The 20,144-nt window shown below is 53.3% G+C and overlaps 1 protein-coding gene across 1 annotated transcript in view; it reads right to left on the reverse strand.

Annotated features, from left to right (window-relative positions):
• Nucleotides 1-20,144, reverse strand: part of SH3RF3 (SH3 domain containing ring finger 3) — a 353,908-nt gene that overhangs the window by 102,448 nt on the left and 231,316 nt on the right. The window contains exons 4-5 of the mRNA XM_038550834.1: nucleotides 1,972-2,325; nucleotides 1,470-1,511 (exon numbers count right to left, since the gene is read on the reverse strand). Of these exons, the coding sequence (XP_038406762.1) occupies nucleotides 1,470-1,511; nucleotides 1,972-2,325 (396 nt within the window). The remainder of the gene's footprint in view (nucleotides 1-1,469; nucleotides 1,512-1,971; nucleotides 2,326-20,144) is intronic.

Raw genomic sequence — 20,144 nt, forward strand, 5'->3', positions numbered from 1 at the left:
CCGAGGCCATGCACACCACGAGCACGCACTCAGCCACCCCTTTTCCATGCAGGTAGCTGCTCTTCCAGGACACACAGGCCTGTTGCCACAAACTTTCTATAAACACTGTGCAGTGTTCAACCAGGGTTCAGTAACTGTGACAACCAGTGACCACAGTTGCCCTCATTCTCCAGAAGAAGATGCTCTGGGACCCCTGGCCTAAAGTCCTAAACCTCTGCTCTTGTGGCCCAAGAAGTCCTGGGTGTGTGGGTGGGGGTGCAAACATGTGGGTAGAGCTGGCCTGGGTTCCTGATGACTGGCCTTCGTTCATCTCACAGAGGGTTAAGGGTTCATCTTGTCAGTGATGATGGTCTGTGTCACGGCCTGTCTGCAGGGGCCTGGGGGACAGGAGGGCAGGGGTCTACCTGCACACTCCATGCCCCAGGGCACCAGGAGGCCCAGGCAGTCTTGCTCTGCCAGCCTGGAACCCATCCCTGACATCTGTCTGGCATGTACAGGCCTCCGTTTGTGGATGGAGGCAGGCCTGCAACGATGCTGCGTTTCTCCAGGTTCACAATCACAAAGCCCAGGTCTGCCTGCCAGGCACAGAAACCTGGGACTGGGTCCTGCTCCAGCGTGCCTGGCACAGTGGGGAGACGATCCGCATGGCACCGTGGCCAACTACAGGACCTACAGCTGCCACACGGGTCCTCGGGTCGGCCAGGAGATGGATGTCCTGGTGTGACCACGGGTCAGCACAGTCACACCTAGCCAGGAAGGCAGCAGGCAGGCGGCAGAGCTGGGGTTGGTCTGCGGGTGCATCTGACCTCGGACGGCATGCTGGTGCCTGCAGGACACAACCTGTGGTGTCTTCCAGCCTTACCCTTCCTACGGCTGCTCAGTGCCACCTCTTATGTGTCCCAATAATTAAGTTAATATGGGATGGGAGATAGGTGGAAACTGCTTTGCTTGACCTCTCACCCTTTTCAATGACCCTGACGAAAGCCTAGAGCCTGGCCATGACTTTCACTTCTAATGTAACTGCCGGAAAATGGGACTCAGGGTCCCAGTCCTTGCTAGGATGAGCTGACTCAGAACTGAGGTCCTTGTGCAACAAAATGGGACACAAATTAAAAAAAGAAAATCTGTTCCCTTCCTACCCTAGAGCCTGTCTCTAGTAGACCCAGACTGCATGGCCTGAACCTGCCCTCTGCTGCACTAACTCAGAAGCTGTGGACAGACAGGAGGGCAAGAGCAGGTGAGGATGAGGGCGAGGCAGACAGAACGCCAGAGCCCACACATTGTGGGGCAGGAACTCTGCTGATGTGCACTCAAAAGCTCCTGGGAACACTGGGGAAGCCTGAGCCTGGCAATCATTACCCACGGATTACAGGACACCATGGCCAGCACACGGAGACCAGCACGTGGTGTGTGGGGCAAACAATGGCTGGTAGCTTGAGAATAACGTCCCCCTCTTTCCTTCATCTTACCTCTGGAATGGAACCAGTGCCATGTCTAGAAATAGAAGGTCTCTGTAAAAATAAAAATCAAAGTACTAAACAAGGCAGTTCATTCTGGTTCTGAGCTTCTTTTGAAATGAGACTAGCAAGTGCTACAGAGATGCTAAAAACATACCATGCTGACAATAAACTGTACCCAGACTTCCTGCAAGACTCGACTGGATGCCCTGCGTGCATGCTGACAAAGGAGGACTTTCTCGAGTACACAGGCCTGTGTCACACACCACCTAGGTCACCTTTCCAACACCGAGTACCACTCCTCCATTTACCCTGGGAGCTACGAGACCAAGGCCTGGGGGTCCCTGAGGCCAGGCAGACACTGGGAAGTCATGGTGGCCCCCAGGGGCACGGCTGCCGTGGCCTTCCTTCTGCTAGTTAGGAAACCGGACGCTGAGCGCATGGCTGAGGATGCAGCTCCCTACCCCAGGACCAGAGGCCCAGCACCGCCCTGTCCACGACCCGAGGACATTACCTGGGTGGGAGCGCTGCAGGACAGGTGGGCCAGGTCCCCGATTCTGGCCGCGGCCCGGGGATCACTGGAGCTGATCAAAACTGGAGCGCTGATCTCCATGGAGTGCCTGTGGCTCGTGGCTTGGGAGGACTTGTGTGTCACACTGAGCGCGGTGAAGGAGTGGCGCTTCTTGGCATTCTTCTTGCTGTCCACACGCCGCTGAAAGGCGCTGACCGCCCCCGTGCTGCTCGCTGAGGGTCCCAGGGCCACACTGGCTGCTGTGCCGGGGTCACAGGGCACCGGGGCGTGGCAGCCAGACACAGCGGCTGGGCAGGGCTTGTCCATCTCCATGAGCTGCTTGGCCGAGTCGTTGAGCTAGGTGAGAAAGGGAGGGGAAGCTTCAGTAAGTAGAGGTCACAGGCTCCAGCCCGCGTCCTCCCCACCCGGCAATGTGTTCTCACTCACATGGCCTTTCCAACAGACCTCCCTGTGAGTGGCGCTGGGCACAAACACAGCAGAGGCAGCAGTGACCCCCAAAGACTTTATTGCAAAGGTCTCCAGAGCAGCTGTTTTTGGGGTAGCCCCATCCTTTCCCAGAGTGCCCATTTCTGGGGTGTGAGGTGCACACCTGCAGAGGGCATGGGGCAGGGGAGGGAAGAAGGAATGCCCAGCCACGGGCCCCACACTCCCCACGGTGACGGGTCTGGCCTGCCTGGCACCACTCTGGCCATGTGGGCAGGAAAACGCAAGGCATGTGAGCAGAATGCACAACTGTCCCTGGTGACGGCAGGTGGTGGCGAGTGTCCCACCTGCTCGGCAGCAGCCACGGATGCTGTTTGCAGGACCAGGCTCGCCGCAGGCTGATCTGACCCCCAGTCCATGAGGGGGCAAGACCGTCCTGTTTTCAGCGATTCTGCAAGGACTCAGGGCACTGCTTCTTCCATTTCTCCCTACTTGTATCATAAAATAGCAGATACCTTCACCGGAAAAGTGCCTCTGACAAAAGTTCAATCCCAGGCAGTGCTTATCAGGTCAGGTGGGATGGGCTCGAGCCCCTGAGCAGCCTGGGGGACCCAGGGTCGGCACCCAGGCTGGCTGACGGCCTTCCCTACCAGAGCTGTGCTGGGCGGCACCTGAGGGGGGGCAAGGCCTCATGCTCCTGGAGATGCTGGGGGGCCTCAAGGTAAACTACCTTCTGTGAGCCAACTTGACTCTGCCTCCTGCACTCCCAGCAAGTTTTCCATCCCAGGTGTGCAACAGAGCCCTTCCTTCTCGGTCTGGGCTGGGCTCAAGCTAAGTTCCTACCCAAGGGGCAGCGCGCACAGAATAAAGGACAGAGAACTGGTTACCATGTGTTCAGTGTGGCCAGGAAGACAATGTGATGTGAGAAGCAGCCTAGGAACGTCTCTACAAGATGGGTTAAATAAATGTCGTCTTGCTAGGTAATGCCTGTAAAATTCTACTCTTTGTCCCTCATCCTTTCAGAAGTAGCAGAAGAAATGGAGTCACCACCAGCTAGCCCTGTGGGAGCCCTAGTTCAGGAAGCACAGAGTGAATCATGAAGGAGCTCGAACCTTTGCGTTTTGTTTCCTCCTGAGCCAACAAACAGCTGAGGGTGTCATGGGCTCAGGTGGGCCCGGCTGGCCCAGTTTCTGCCAGCGCACTGTGGCTCTGCTGGTGCTGGGAGCAGTGGCCACAATGACCCCTACATCACTGGGCATGGGTGCCCTCGTCCAGCTTCCCGACCACGAGGCAGCAGCAGGTGGCTGGATCCCAGTGTGGCAGCTGGCAGGTGGGGCAGCGTGCCTGCTGGGCTCCAACCCTGCTCTGTCTTTTTTTTCTCAGCACACATCACATTCCTAAATGTCCAGCCTATGATCACAAGCTCTTTGAATTCCCGAAGGGCAAACGCCCTGAGGCCAGTCATTGCCCAGCTCCGGCACTGCTCTCTGAACGAAGGTGATAGCCTGGAGCACACCTCCCTGGCCTGACATGGAATAGGTGTTCTTGCAGGTGGACAGGGACATCTCCAGCCCATCCATTTCTTCTCAGCGTTCTCAAAGGTGAAAAGGTCCCTTCACTCTGAAGAAGCACCAGTTTTCCTAAAATTCACTTCAAGATCTGGGCCTCAGCCAGGGCTTTTCTGCATGACAAGGGAGGCAAGCACAGGCGTGCCTGTCCTTGAGAGGCCTCCAGTGGCTCAGGGGTGTGAGCAGGGATGGTGGGAAGGATGCTTTCATTGGCAGGCTCTCTGCCAGAGCAGTGTCCGCGATGGGCTCCTGCATGTCGCCCTTGACACTGCAATAAAACTAGAGAAGAAAATCAGAGGAGAAGGGGGGATCAGAAAGACAAAGTGTGTCATGTCAGGCCATCCAGGAGGCTGAGGGGTCCCAGCTCCCACTTGGATTTGAGATGCCAGCAGCAGGGCACCCCCATGGTCCTGCCACAACATTGGGGGGTGGGCTTCAGCGGTCACCCACGCATGGGAAGTAGAGATAACATTCCTAACACAGACAGAACGTCAGAGGTCAGTGAGGCTGAGCCAACCAATAAGCCTTAAACTCAGAGGCTGGAGTTTCAGGGTGTCCAGGCAGAGCGAGCCACCCCAGGCTGAGGCCCAGGAGGTGTCAGGTGAGTGCATGGGGCACAAGTCGCCCTAGAGTCGGTATCTGAGTTAGGGCCTGGGATAGGAAATGGCTTGGTCACGACTGTCCACCCAGTCTTCCACCTGGGATGAGCCATGACACAGTGTGTCCAGAGGAGGGGCCACAAAGGGCAGACGTGAGGGACAGGGAAAGGGAAGAGGGTACAGCAAAGATGCATCTCCCTTCTCCACACTGTGGCCCCGACGTGCCCCCAGAGGGAGCATCAGAGTGTGGGTGGCACCCCACATGCCCCTGGCCTTGCTTTGGCCACTTCCAAGGCTACATGGACTTCAGAGGGAGAGTACTCGGGTTGCTGGCAGAGCCTCTGCCTGAGAGGTCAGGGGAGAAGGCAGGACGCAGGGCCCTCCTGAAATATGCACCAAACCATGGGTGCAGAGTAAAGAGTTCAGGGCTGAGGGCGAGGCACAGTCCAAGGTGCAGGAGCCACCCCCAGGCCCTTCCTGAGCCGGGGATGTGCACGGGAGCTGAGTGGGGGGCCAGGCCTGGAGGGGTCCAACCCGCCTGCCGTGGAGTCTGGGTCATCCCTCGGACGGTGGAGGACAGACCACAGGTTCACACCCAGCCTGTACTACTAGGGTGTGCAGCTGGTAGCATCCTAATGAGTTAATAACAATAAAAAAAAAAAAGGCCCCTCTGAATTTAAGCAGTGAGAGGAGGGTATGCTTCATCTCCATAATGCCAAGCAGATCACACACGCAGCAGTAGCTGCTCGTCCAGCCCCTGCAGACGCCCAGGCGAGGGCTGTAGAGCTGTCAGCATTTCCATTACAAATACCTGCCTTTCCCAGGGAGGTTTTGAAAAACTCACTGTAGGCCCCAAAATGTGTGATCTAAATCCAGGATTATTTCCTTTGAAACGTTTCTTCCAACCAGGCTCAGCTGTTTTGCTCTATTTTATGACTTTATTCATTTGCTGCTTCTACGGCGCTGGCTCACAGAACAGACCGGTGGCCATGGCCTCGCACGGCCATCCTGGGGCTTTTCGCACACCTGGGCTCGGTCTCCTGGGCCCCAGTGCTCTGCACCAGGCTGCAGGCCGCAGGCCAAGTGGCCCACAGAGGAGCAGGAAGCAACAGGGACAACGCCTGCCACTTACGGGCAGCAGAGCCCAGACCCAATACCTTCATGTGGAACAGCAGTATATGGATATATTAGCACTGATGCCACCCAAGGTTGGGCTAAAATAACCTGGTTCTTCCTCCCAAGCAGTTGATCTGGAGCATCTCACGTAGTTGCCCTGTGATTCTGCTGAGTGCGAGAAACGTGTGAGAAACTCTAGGATATCCAGGCATGGGCAGAACAGAGGCATACGCGCGTCCAGGGCAGAGGGAGCCATGATCTGAGCTGAGGCCACAGCAGCTGGGAGCACCACGGGGGCTGGCCTGGCAGGACCTGCTCACTGATGGCCACAAGGCTCATCCCAACACCGCTCAGTCCTCGAGACCTTTCCCCAGCAGGCTGCCATGGCCAACCACGCCGCCCCCCTCTCAATGGACACCAGAGTGTGGGCCGCATGCCCATGGTGGGCACTGAAAGGGAAGGCCAATAAATGTCCACAGAGATAGACATGGTCAGCAAGCCACAGGGGTAGGGAGGGTTTCCTTCCTGTGCTGAGCGGTCCACACGTCATCCGTGCCAGAGCCCCTGACATCTCTGCGGTAGGCCAGTGGCTGGCCAATGAAAGCCCCTCCCAATGAAGATAGACAGTTCAGCATTAGCTTCTTCACTGAACCTTTGCTTTGGTGACAAGCAGCTTCTTGTTGGAGCCGTGTGTACAGGGGATTAAGCCGTAATTTGCCACCCTGGACTGGACTAGACAAGCACACGGCCGGTAAGCAGATGGTGGGCCGGCAGATCCCACGCCGACTGCTGCAACTCTGTGACCGGTTCCTGGCAGCGACCGTCCCCACTGGGGGAGCTGCCAGCGTCTTCCCAATAAGCTCCGATTAGCCATGTCATGTGACACTCAGGGCTGGGCCCATCCACGGCCTGACTGCAGGACACCTTTGCCCCGCACGTGCTGGGCAGCAGCTCCTGCAGTACACCCTCCAGGTGCAGCCTCCATTTCTCATCTCCTCAGACTCCAAATGGGGCAGTGCCCGCCTGCCCGAGGCCTCCACGCCCCAGAAGCCAGATGGCTCTGCTCTCCCCGGAGCAGGCTACAGCCTGTCTCCTGGGCCTGAGGGATGCTGCCCAGGTAGCCTGGGAGCCCCAGGGGAAGGACCGAGGAGGCTGTAAACTCTGAAGTCACCCCCATGTTCCCCCCACAAGCAGAATGCTAGAACATTCTGTGAATGGCTGCTTCCTGCCAATGGTGAAGAGTGATGTGGAGGGGAGAACGCGTGCTTCCTGGAATTCTGCCCCAGGATGCTCCCCGTTCCCACCAAGATGTGCTTCTGGCAGTGACAGGGCTCTGCTTCCCCATCTGAACATGGCTGGTCACCGATCTGCTCCTCTCCTCACAGAGACAGAACACACAGGCCTGGGCTGCTGTTTGCACACAGATGACACACACACCCCAATGCATCCAAGAACCCCTATTCTGCCCGCTTGGGGATGAGAATAGAAGACATCTCCAACTTCCATACAAAATGGAAACAAAGTGGCACCAACATGGACCAGTCTCACTGGGTTTGTTCATGTATCCTGAGGACAGTCAGTGTCCCTGGAAGGGATGGCACCTGGCAGGCCTGTCCCCTCCCTCTGTGGGAGGCCCTCTACAGTAGCCAGCCCAAGCCCCAAACACTCAGCCGCCACCCATGTGCCTCGTCCCCGGGTCCAGTCAGCCATGGCGCGCCCCAGTCAGGGACCGTGGGTCTCCCCTGGCACAGGACCCTCTTCCCAGGCCTCTGCCTCACCAACTTTGTCAGCTCAGGTGTGGTCTTCCTCCACGCCACTCTTCTCTCCAGCCACAGAAACATCTGGAAACGTCAGAACTGAAGGGTTCTTCTTTCCATTGTTGCAATAGTTCCATACGATGTCCTCTTAGAGTCACCACTAGAGAGGTGGCATCCTGGCTGCAGGTGATTTTGGGGACCGGATTGAATAAAAAAGCTCTCATCTGCAGGCTCAGGTGAGCCCTGAGGCCCCCGCAGGGAGCCTGAGGCTAGCAAGGGATTTTGGCACTTGATCCCGGGCAGGGCTCAGTGACCTGAAATCACCAGTGCTGGCCAAGAGGACTTGAGACTGAGGGAATGTGGGGGGATCTTTTAAAGAAGGAGTAAGACCGGAAACCAGACATGCAGGCTGCTGTCAGATACAACATGCAAGAAGGGACAATGGGGCGAGGGGCCCTGCAGGTCTCAAGTGAAATACCAGGAAACCTCCATCCTAACCCAGAGGCGAGAAGTCCAGTCTGCATGCGTCCGCACCCCAGAGCGACAGGCTGGCGATGGAGACCAGAGGGAGGGAAGTATGTGTCTTTCCTTTCTTGGAAATCCAGGAAGCCAAAGAGGGGAGCAAGCTGGAAGGCAGGTGTCACCATTTAAAATGCAGGCAACCAGTGGATGCGGGCACACAACCGCTACTTCCTGAACACCTGCGGTGTCCTGGCTCCACTCCTGGGGATGCTCTGGTGAGGGGGAGGGGCTGTCCTAGTAAAGCCTATACTTCTGCATGGGGCGAACTCTTTGGGAGCTTTGTAAAGCTGTGGATTTTGGCTCAATAGGTCTGGGATGGCCCTCAAGTTCCTGCATGTAGACAAACTCCCGGGAGACACTGCTGTGGCTCTTGCAGACCCATGGTGGCTGGAACAGACTGCTTTGCGCTCTCCCCACAGAAGAGCCACATGACCAGAGATGGAAGCCTGGGCTTGGCACACAGCTTTAATGTGAGGCTTCCCCCCCACCCCCTCATCCCCCGGTGGGCTCCGGAGAACACAGGTCACCAGGCCTGCTAGTTGGCCTATTATTCGTGACAGCTTCACAAACTCAGGAGCGGAGGAAGACTGGCCTTTACTCGCCTGAAACTTTTGTCAGGAAAAATCTCAGGAGCCTCCCGCCTCCAGCCTCCAGAGGTGGGCAGGCACACACGGCTGACTGCATTTTGATCTGTGCTCGTCTGTAAAACACTCCGTTCTTTGGGGACCAGATCGTCAGCAGGGGCAAGTGAGAAGAGAATGATCTGCTTTCAGCTCTGGCACCCCTCACCCTCCTCCTCGAAGGCTGTCTCGGGAACACAGCTTGTGCCTTTGATGAGCAAGGCCTTTGTGACCAAAACAAGGATTCTGGAGCACTAAGAAGGTTAAAGCAGACAGGGGATGACGGCCAGCCATGCACAACACAGTTCCACCCTCGCCCCACAAGGCTCATCTGACCCTCATACCCACCGTCCAAGGTCCACACGGCCATTTCACAGAGGAGTACACTGAGTCTCAGAGGAGAAGTTTAAGTGTCTTGTTCCAAATCACACAGTGAACAAGTGGCCAGATGGCAGGCCTACCACATGTCTGTGGGTCTGCCATTGTTCCCTTCTTACTGCAGAGTGTGGAGATGCTTTCTGGTCCTGCTACATCTTTGGGTTAAAAAATTATCATAGCCATGAGGGTACATCTATGCCTTCTGCAATCAGAGGGGCTTGGGTTCCTTTTAGAGATTCAAATGTGGACCTTTAAAACATCCAGACCTTTTATGGGAGCATGAAAATTAGGTCAGGCAAATTCTCACCCTGGGAGGACCCCAGTTGCAATTATCAAGGGTGGGGGCTATTTCTATTCTCTTTCATTTTATTGCAAACGGGTGGGGACCTCACAGGCCTGACAACAATGCCAAACCTTTTTTTACTGGAAAATTGAACTCTAGACATTTGTACTACACATGCCAACAACCTGGGCTGACATTTTCCCATTCGCTCAACATGTATTTGTCGTGTACCTGCTATGGGAAAGGCTTTTCTACCCTGGGAGGTATCCCCATCCTCATAACTAAGCACTCTTTGAGGTGGTGAGCACCCCAGTGGTGTAGTGGAAGCCATCATCCCAGGCTGCTGGCCAGTCTGCGTTGACCCACACCCACCCAGCCCAGGGCAGCTGCTTCTTTTCTCTTCTGTTCTCTCCGTGTCCTCTTCTCAAGGTGACTGGATTGGACAGGTGAGGCTGCACTTGCCAAAGTGGGCTGCTGAACTGAGGCAGTTATTCAGATGACTGAGGTTTCAAACAAGAAATATCCAGCAATTAAGACAAAGCTGTAGATCTGAACTGCCTAGACAATTGCTTAATCTTGCATATAAAGACTGAGGTCGGGTGAGGATTGTGGAAGAGAAGATCCTAAGAATTAAAGTGCAGGGTGGGGAATGGGATTCATTTCAATACCCCATTACCACAGACTCGACAAGGACACTTGTCAGACCGGGACACTTCCCATGAGAAGGGGGCGGCACATCCCCTGGTCCCCTAGAAGCTTGTAGAGCAGGGGCTGTTTCACATACCTCCATCGTGCTTGCAGCTCAGAGTGGGGGCAGCTGGGCACGGCTACCCACCGCCTCGGCAAACCTGTCCCACCCCTTGCCCTCGCAGATCACGGTGACATTCACATCATAACCCTCTATGACCCTGTGCTGCCCTGACAGCACCTTCCTGAGAGTCAGAGGGGGGGCCCTGGTCCTCTGGGGCACATGTGACAAGGCAGTGAGTCCTGGCCACGACCTCATGGCCACATCACTGCCATGTGGGCTCCTAAGCGGCCCTCAGATAGAAAGGCAGTGTCCCTGCTTGGGGAGTGGGTCCCTCCACTGCAACCAGAAACTACACAGCAGGCTCCCCCTTTCAGCTTCTGCTCCAAGTCATCACCCCTTCCTTCTCAGGCATGTACCCCAGTTACCATGGGGAACAAGGCTTCCTCTCCTTTGAATTCAGCCTCTCATTAGTGGGTTATGTTCCCTGTCCTAGCAATCACACTCTCCATTCAGTATCCGAGCCCACAAAAAAGGAGAATTTCAAGGAGTTTGATAAAATTATAGAAGGAAAAAGAACTTCACTCATTTGCTAAGAATGTTAAACTCAGGAAAAAAGCTCGTAAGCGGCAAAGAATTATGATTAGCACCTTAGCAAGGTGTGTCCTGTCAGCAAAGCGACCGCTTAGAAGTTTTGAGATTCGTGTAAGGATCCTATCATAATTTTGTCTGAAGATAAAATGTAGAAGGAAAAAAAAAGGTTGTTTTTCAACTAAGAAGAGGAACACAAAGGCACCATTTATTCTCCATTTTCTGTAAGAACCCTCAAGGGGACATCTTGCTGCTTGGAAGGTAGCAAGACATGGGACTGTCCCAGCAGAGATACCCCCGTGCCACAAAGCGCACTGCCTGGGGGGGGGGGGGGGGGGGGGGGGGTGTGCTTGCACCTGTATCTCTGACCGTCTCAGACCAGCACTGACTGAAACAGTGTCACAGAAGTCACAGATTTTGGGCAGCTGAGAAAGGAGGAAAAGGGAACCATGAAGGGATGTGGCTGGTACAGAATTCAGATTCAGATGGCAGACAACAGCTTCTTTGATGGTACCAGGGCCAGTCCAGCAAGGTGACCCAGTCCAGGGCCCTGCAACCTTTACCCCCAGCAGTAATGCCCTTCTGGGCATACAGTGCCAGTAAATTACATACGTGTTCTAGTGTACCACTATATTAACACGCATCAGAAAACATACACATAATAGAAATTAAAAGGAGTCAGAAAAATTTAAATAATAAATTTGAAAAAAGTTCTAATATCTCCTTTCTTTACTCACAGAGCTTCATGCATCCTATTTTGTTTTTGTTTTTTTTTTTAAAGATTTTATTTATTTATTTGAGAGAAAGAGAGTGTGAATAAGGTTGGGAAGAGCAGAGGGAGAAGCTGACAGCCCCTGAGCAGGGAGCCGGATGTGGGACTCGATCCCAGGACCTGAGATGAAGGCAGACAGACGCTCAACCACTGAGCCACCCAGGCGCCCCATCGTGTACCCTACTTTGAAGATCTCTAGCCAACAGGAATTTTTAAAGTGCCAATTTAGTGGGTCTTGATCAGTGTTTTCTAAAAAAAAAAAAAGAACCAGATTAAAAGAGAAAATGCCAGAATGCATCACGTGCTAAGGGTAAAAAACAGCTGGTTTAGTTTCACATACACACTGGTGCATTCTCTGGGTCACTATGTAAACGGCATTTCTCATTGTGAGATGCAATCTAAGACGGCTGAAAGCCATTGGTATTAAGAGGGAAAGAGAGACATTTCCCTGTCAAGAAATAAAAGTCCTCTTTTCCCTGTCTGCATGGCTTCAATGTGTGGTGTGAGGGTGCCTGGGGGGCTCAGTTGGTTAAGAGTCTGCCTTTGGCTCAGGTCATGGCCCCAGGGCCCTGGGATGGAGCCCGCTCAGTCTGCTTCTCCCTCTGCCTCTGCCACTCCCCCAGCTCTGTCTTCCTCTCAAATAAATCTTATTTTAAAATGTGTGGTGTGGTGCCTCCAGCCCCCATGGCTTGGTGCTCCCCATGAATAGCTGGAAAGCCTTTCTGGGGACACCCAGGCACCATAGGCTCCCTGCAGAGGACCCAGGTTGAGAACACTGCTTGCTGGGGATCCCTGGGTGGCTCAGCAGTTTGGCGCCTGCCTTCAGCCCAGAGCATAATCCTGGAGTCCCGGGATCGAGTCCCACATCAGGCTTCCTGGATGGAGCTTGCTTCTCCTCTGTGTCTCTGCCACTTTCTCTGTGTCTCTCATGAATAAATAAATAAAATCTTAAAACAAACAAACAAACAAACAAAAAGGAAACACTGCTTGCCTCTGAACCCACCCAGGCCTTTCTGGTCTCCTCTAGCGACGCACATCTTTGAAACTACACACCAGCTGGGTTCGAGGATTTAAGGCCACAAGGGAGATGCTCATGGCCCCATCTGTCCTTGCTGACCCTGGGCACCTGTGTATCTGCAGTGGGGCCCTGTCATGCAGGGGACATCTCTGAGACCAACTCCCAAGGGTAGTGAACAGAGCTTATGTAGCCAAGAGACCCGGGATGCCACCCACGGCAAGCTCCCGGTATGGCAAGGGACATAGCTTGGCTCTGGTTTGAGGAATGCTCACCAGGCTGTCACCGAGTTGTTCTGCTGTGGTCTTACATTCTGACTGCTACTTCCTCACCACTGAATCATAAACAGCTGTCAAGCACTCACAGTGCCTGCAGACATGCATCTCCTCCATGCCCTCCCTCCCTCTCTGCCTCTGTCCCCATCTCTCTCTCCCTCTCTTTTGAGATCTCAGGGCAACCCCTGTATCAACACTATCAAGATCTCAGAGCTGATACAGTTTTGAAATTTAGAGCCTACTTCTTCCTCTTGTAAATAATCACCTCACTTCACAAATGATTCATGAGCTTCATGCTGGGCATGCAGTAGATGCTCAACAAATAGTCAACGAATGGATGCAGCTAACGTGTGTGTGTGTGTGTGTGTGTGTGTGCATAATAATGTCTACTTATTGAGTACAATCTAAACGGCAATTCTGTGCTTTGAGCTGTGCTCTCATCAACACCCCCCCTCCCCCCCCCACACACACCAGGCCGGGGGCTGAAACTCACACCTGGCTTTGTGCACACCCACCCACTGGCTAAGAGGAGAGGGCATACTGGAGCTGGCACTCCAAATCTGAGCCTGAGCCCAGGGTCTGAGCTCCCAGAGACAGCGGGAGCCCCCTCGGTTCAGAGTACTCACTCATCCTCACCAGCTGTCACATGTGAGCTGCACACAGCAGCACGTGGCCAGAGAAGATTTTCATAGAAAGAACTTCCCTTAGGGATCTATTCCATGGTCACAAAGTGGGTGTGAGAATATTCAGAATTCATAAATGCAAATCCACTGAAAGATCTATTAGAGAAAGATCAGGGTAAGTGAGGAAGGAGCTTAATTTCAATGGTTATGGACCGAGGCCAAAAGTGATAGGAGCATTTCAAGGTAGGGCAGGCACAGGTGGGTACAAGAACACATGTGTGCATGCGTGCATGCACGTGCTGTGTGCACAGACTCTTAAGCCAGCACTCAGGTCATGGATATTTCTGGTTCAATGCAGGTGAGGATGTGATCTGAAGCCTCTGTGGCCTGCTGAACAGTGGTCAGATGGCTCCGAGGAGCTGGTGCAGAGGCTGTAAGGAAGACCTGGGCGGGCTGCTGGGGACTCCTGGGCCAACTGGCAGCAGGGCACAGGCCCAGATAGACTAGCTGGGGGAGAGGTGTCCCCTAAACCACCTGAGTTTGGTACTACAGAAGTAGAGGATCTGATTACTGAGTACACACATATTAGATGCTTGCTGTATGCCAGCGGTTTTGCTTGGCACTGAAGGTACATCAATGGAAAAAAGTAGATAAAACCCCTGGCTTCATGGAGACCCAGCCAGTAAACAAATAAATATGGAGGAAAAAAGTCTGCAAGAAGGTGCACTGGGAAGGGTAGGGCTGCACGGTTACAGGCGGTGGTATGGAAAGGCCTCTCTGAGACAACACCCAAAGGACACGAGCAAGGGAACCTGTTGACACCTGAGGGAAATGTGATGGGAGTGAGTAGGTACTGCAAGTGCAAAGGCCCTGGGGTGGGAGCAGGGCTGGCAGTCTGAGGAGGAAGACGGAGGCCAGGGAGGCCAGAGCACACTAGTGGTGGAAATAAGGTCAGAGGTGACGAGGATGAGCGGGCAGCCTTGGCTTTGCTCTGAGTGAGACAGTTGGTCTGCAACAGCAGACGGACATGTGAGGTGCATGTGGCAAGGCCCCCTGACTATTGTGCTGGCGGTAGACTACAGGGCCCAAGGGCTTTGAAGCTATTGCAACAATGTCACTGGAAAATTCTCACAATTTAATGGGAAAAAAGCAAGATGGAAATACTGATGCAGCACAATCCCAAATTTGTCCACAATATATGTAAATTTATACATAGAAAAGAATAAAGGAAATAAAACAATATGCTAACAACATTTCATTTTTTTCCTAATGTGCTCATTTATATTTACTGGTAGGATTATAGGCAATTTTATTTTTTTTGTTTGCATTTTTCTGAATTTCCCTGTTTTGAACAATAACCTGGTGTTATTTTCACAATCACAAGTTATTAAAAACAAAAGCGCAGATCAGGCTGGGATATTGATCAACCTACAGTGACATTTCCTGAGTTGTGGCAAGAACATATTTTTTTTTCCATTTTGTAAAAAGTGCATGAGGTGCCATAAAAAAATTGTTGTTTTTTAGTTTAGTGAGATGCAGTATTTTTTTGGAGCATGACGTTTCAGGAAAGGGCTAGCAAAGTTGGCCTCCTCCCAGGTGGCTTGGTTTCTGGCCCTGGCTGGGTGGTGGCACCTTGATGTGGGAGCGCAGACAGGCTGTCACAGTCTAGAGCCCTCAGAGAGCTTCACCTGGCATCATGCTCCCACAAGGGGCTCAGAGAGCTCAGTAGGTAGAACGGAATCTTGGCCCAAATGGAAGGGAAATGGAAGCCCTGAGAGGTTAAGCAGAGGACAGAGTAGGGGCCAGCAAGCCAGGCCCACAAGCCAAGTCCAGCCCAATGCCTGTCACTGCACATAGTGTGGGGACACGGCCACACCGGCTTACCTGTCGTGTATGACTGCTTCTACCTAACAAACTAGCACTTGAAAAACAAATGTGCCAACTCCGCCCTGGAACAGTGCTCTGTCTCAGCCTGCGCTCCTGTCTCCTCCTCAACTGACTGCTGGGAAGGAAGGTGGGCACAGCGTCTCTTAACATCTTATAACAGACACAGAAATAGTAGGATGCACCTGGTCATTGGTGTCAGCAGCCACCACGCTGCTATTCCTCTGTCACGTGCTGCCTGCCCTGTGCCCCTGGTTGTTTGGAGCAGTTAAAGCAAAGCACAGAAGCCATATGATGCCACCTGTGGCTGCTCAGCGGACAGAGATACACACGGTCACTAGCTCGGCTCAGGGACTGGTGGGGGGGAGACAGTAATTCTAGGTGGGTGTGCTGGCTCTTCAGTCTCCACTCAGGTGGGTGGGGAGGTCCCTGGGTCTCTGCTTTGAGGGTGAGGAACCAGCAATTTCCCTGATTCCAGGCCTGATCTATGTTCTCCTACTGAGATTTATCTATAATTATGTTAACCTTTCAACTTCCCTCTCTCAGACACTCATCTTTTCCTCAGCTGAATCCAAGAACAGGGTGTGAACACTTAATAGGACCAAAAAACCCCAATGACAGCCCAACAGATTCTCTGCAAAATTTATATATTTAAGAATATGTTAGCATATGAACTATTTGGCCAGGAGAAACACAACCAGGAGCAGAGCCTCAACCACACCTTCACCCCCTCCAAATATGAAAAGGTTTATAGAAGCAGAAACAGACCCCCTGGGATTGTCTTTCTGTACGTGGTCCTGGACCTTGCCTCCAAGGTCGGCAGGCACAGGGCTGCGCAAGGAGCTGGCTGGGAGGGCAAGGGTGCCTCCAGGGCAGCTGTGGGAGCAGAGAGGCATTCCTCTGCAGGCCCTGCGCCTGCACCCCCTGCCTCTCCCATGCTGCAGTCCCACCGAGTGCTGGGCTGCTTCGTTTTTGAAAGCTGGACTGTTCCACACAAGGCTCCCTGGCCCACCCACTTAATGGATACCCATTCTCCAAATGACGTTTCCTTCACTCTGAACAAAACACAATACTATTCCAAATAAACTTTTCAACACGTTGGTGTTCTTTTCCTCATTCATATGGTCAGTCTCCAACACAACACTCCAGCAGTAAACACGATTTTGTGGTAAGTCTCATGTGCTCCCGCTTCCTGCTCTCTACACAGGCTCTAACAACGTTAAAGGGAATGTTATTTTCTTTTTCTTTTTTTTCAAAGATTTTATTTATTTATTCATGAGAGACACACAGAGAGCAGAGACATAGGCAGAGGGAGAAGCAGGCCCCCTGTAGGGGAGCCTGATGTGGGACTTGATCCCAGGACCCCAGGATCACGCCCAGGGCCAAAGGCAGATGCTCAACCACTGAGCCAACAGGCGTCCCGGGAATGCTATTTTCTAACACATAGTTCACACTCTGTGCTGGCCAGTGTTATATGAACTTTACTCATGTTACTGATTTAATTCATACCTGAGCGAAGTGAGGTAGGCAAGTATATTATCCCCAGAACACAGATTAGGAAACTGAGGCATGGGGAGGGGAAGTCTGATATGTGGGAGAGCAGGGCTGCTCCATCCAGGGCCAGTACCACAGGGGCAGTGAGAGGCCAGGGGTGAGGCCAGGTGGGTTCCATGGGTCCACAGGCTACGGTGAATCTGGATTGATTCCAAGAGCCACAGGCCCCACAGGAGGTTTCACAGGAGTGAGGCCACTCAAGTAACCCTTGTAGGGATGGTTCTGCTCACCGTGTGAGATGGAGCTCACAGACAAGGTAGGGCTCAGGGCGGCTGGGAGAGGGTGAGAGGTAGCACCCCACCTACAGGGGGCCAAGGCCCCGGGGGTCTCTGATCACTGCAACTTGAAAATTTTCAGTCCAGGAGGTTTTGTCTACACTTGTGTCTCACTAATGAGCCTGTAGGTTGAGCCAGGGGTGGGCATACGGATGACATGGACATGGTCGGGGAGAGTCAGTGAGCTCAGAGACACAGGTAGTATGAACAGAGATGGACCCAAACCCAGACTCACAGGGAGTGAGCAAACACCTCCACTTGGAGCAAACACCTCCATCCTCAGAGTGGCTGGCCCCCCGCCGCCTCCTTGACCTCACCTTACTCAGCCTGCCCTGTCCTGCTGGTCACCACTGCCCCTTAGCCACGAGCCAGCTCAGGCCACCACCTGGAACCTACACCTGGAACCTGCACTGCTCACTCACAGGTGGCCTCCTGGGTGGGGCCTTCCAAACATGCTAATTAGTATTATAGTCCCCTCACCTCAGCTTCCCGCCCCTCCTGCCAGCTTTCTTCTCCACAGAGAATATACTACCTTCTAGAATTTGTCTCTTTTCTCCAGTCTTTGTCTCCCTCCCACTAGAATATGGATTTCAAGACATTTCTTTCCTGTTTTGTTGGCAGCTGCATCCCCAGGGCCAGGCACATGGCAGGCACTTCAGCAAATGAATGAACAGAAGGGATGGGTGAATGAAGAAAAGAACAGTGGTGTGAAAGATAGAGTCTGCAGAGCACCGTGGTGCTCTCTCAAAGGCTAAGACACACCCACAGAAACCTAATGAAAGAACAAGCAGATCTCCAGCTCTTGATAACCGCCCTGGCATCGGCAGATGTATTTCTATTTTACAGTTGGAGACGGCAAGACTGAATGCGACTGCATTTGCCCTCCCTGGAGACACAGCCAGGCACTCCTCCCAACAGGCTGTGCCGTAGAGGGTATGCTGCCTTCACCCACAAGGGGCAGCCCAGGTAAGTGTTGGAGCAACTAGGAATCCTCTACAGTCTCATTAAAATGTTTTCCCAGAGAGTCTAACACAGTCCTGCAGTGTGCCGAGGGTCTACAGGCAGGGAGACAGGCAGGGAAACCACTGAAAACAGAGACATCTGGAAAACAGTGGTCGACAAACCAAGTCTTTGTCTCCGCTTGCAACAGAAGGAGAGTCCTCAATAGCTTCAAACTATAACTCTTAATTGCTCTCACTTTGAAGACGTGAAAGAAATAAAAGCAATAGAGAATAGCTTTGAGTTTCTCTAAGTCCAGCAGAAACCAAATGAAGCCAGAATTAGCTGCATTTTCTCATTTTGCAATAATCTGTTGAACTGTGGCAACAAGACAGCATCTCCCATATGCACGGGCATGGTGTGAGCATTCACCTGAATCCTAAAAAGGTCCTGGCCACCAGCAACTCATGCCCCCTCCTTTCCAAACAGGAAGCATTACCAAAGGGTAACGGGGAAAGAACAGCATAAGGACAGGGGAGGCCGTCTCCAACAGGCTCTCGGGGTCAGTCTTGGTGAGAGTTCACTGTCCAGGCTCAGAACTACTGGTAAAGTGGCCGCTGGGACCCGGGGGCAGGTGTCTCCACTAATGCTTGTCAGGTCTGGAGGGAAGACACCCGAGGCCCCTGGCAATCCCAGCGACTTCACATGGCTGTCTGCTTCCAGGTGTTCCTGCACTGAACACAGGCCTGAGCCTCAGCCCAGAAATATCCCACCATCACCTCATTAACACCTGCAGTCAAATCTCCGTGGCTAAATATGCTTCACCATCACGTTTGGAGAACAGCCACCACCACCACGGCCTGCCCAAGGAGGTGAGGGGGCCTACAAGCAGGACTCTGCTGGGGTGGGCGCTCCCATGATCCCAGCCGAGGCCAACCCCTGGAGCTAAGTAGAATCTGACAAGACAAGTTTCCTCCCCAAGTTCTTAGGCTCGGGCCCACCCAGACCCACCGCATCAGGTTCTGGAGCTCCCTGGGTGTTTCTAACACTCACTGAAGTTTCTGAGTCACTGGCCTGGACTACTCCAAAAGGAGAGGTAAACATGAAGAGAGAAGAGGAACGCAGAGAAAAGGGTTAAGGTGGCGGGGTATAGCCATGCCAGAGGGAGGGCCAGTGGGGTTGGATGGCTCAGCACCCCATGGGGCAGTGGTCGGAGCAGACGCAGAGGAAGACAGAGGGCCCAGGGAGGGTGCTCCAGGTAGGTAAGAAGGGAGCCTGTCCTTCACCCCTGGGTGTGCGGGACGGAGACCACCCACTGGAGCAAAACTCGAGGGGAAGGGAGAAAAGCAGCTGGAGCCCGAGGCAAACACGGCTGCACAAGTACGTGGTGGGCACACTTGCTTTCCCACTAGAGGAACCGGAGGCTGCGACATGGTGATAGGTTTGGACACGGCAGCCAGGAATGGCTACTCTTTACTGTCACCTCACCTCTGTTTTCAGTTGACTCCAGGCTGAGACATCTTTAGTCCCTACTTGTCTCTTGAAGATGGAAAGTCATACAGGCCTTCTCTGGCTTCCTGCTTGGCCCACGGGCAGCTGCACCACTCAGGTGTGGGCTTCTCCTCATCCCCCAGATGCTCCCGCTGAGATTGCTGAGCAAGGGCAGCAGTTTTCCCAGGGACCTGCTGAGTCTGGTGCTGAAAGCACCCCAGCTGAGGCCTTGCCATAAGTTTGATAAGTCATGTGAAACTGGCTCACAAGCCAACAATACCACACAGGTGCACCTGTCTTATGCCAACACAATGCTAAGATCGATAAGGGAAAAAAATTATGTGCTACGGGGTCCAGCCTCTTATATCTGTAGTTAGGGAGGCAAAGAATGACAATGAACCCAGAAACTAGGGAATGTACAACATTGTATTACGAGATGTTAACCCCAGAAGTGATTCAAAACCAGCTGAAGCAGTGAGAAAACAGGGTGAGCTGGTACCTCATCACTTGTCTTTGTTGGGGGAAACCCCCAGTGATCACACACACGTGTGCACGTGTCCTGCCTGGGGGTGCAGACCCAGACCCTGGCCAGGCCAGGTGCATAGAACTGAAGTCTTCCTCTCTGGTGGGACTGTCTCGTTTCTTTGTGTCATGCCGTTAGCAGTAAGGTAAGTGAAACACGGTGAAGACAAGATGCGCTGCTCATTCTCCTGGTGGGTTTA

This window comes from Canis lupus, chromosome 10 (genome assembly GCF_011100685.1).
Source record: "Canis lupus familiaris isolate Mischka breed German Shepherd chromosome 10, alternate assembly UU_Cfam_GSD_1.0, whole genome shotgun sequence".
Lineage (NCBI taxonomy): Eukaryota > Metazoa > Chordata > Mammalia > Carnivora > Canidae > Canis > Canis lupus.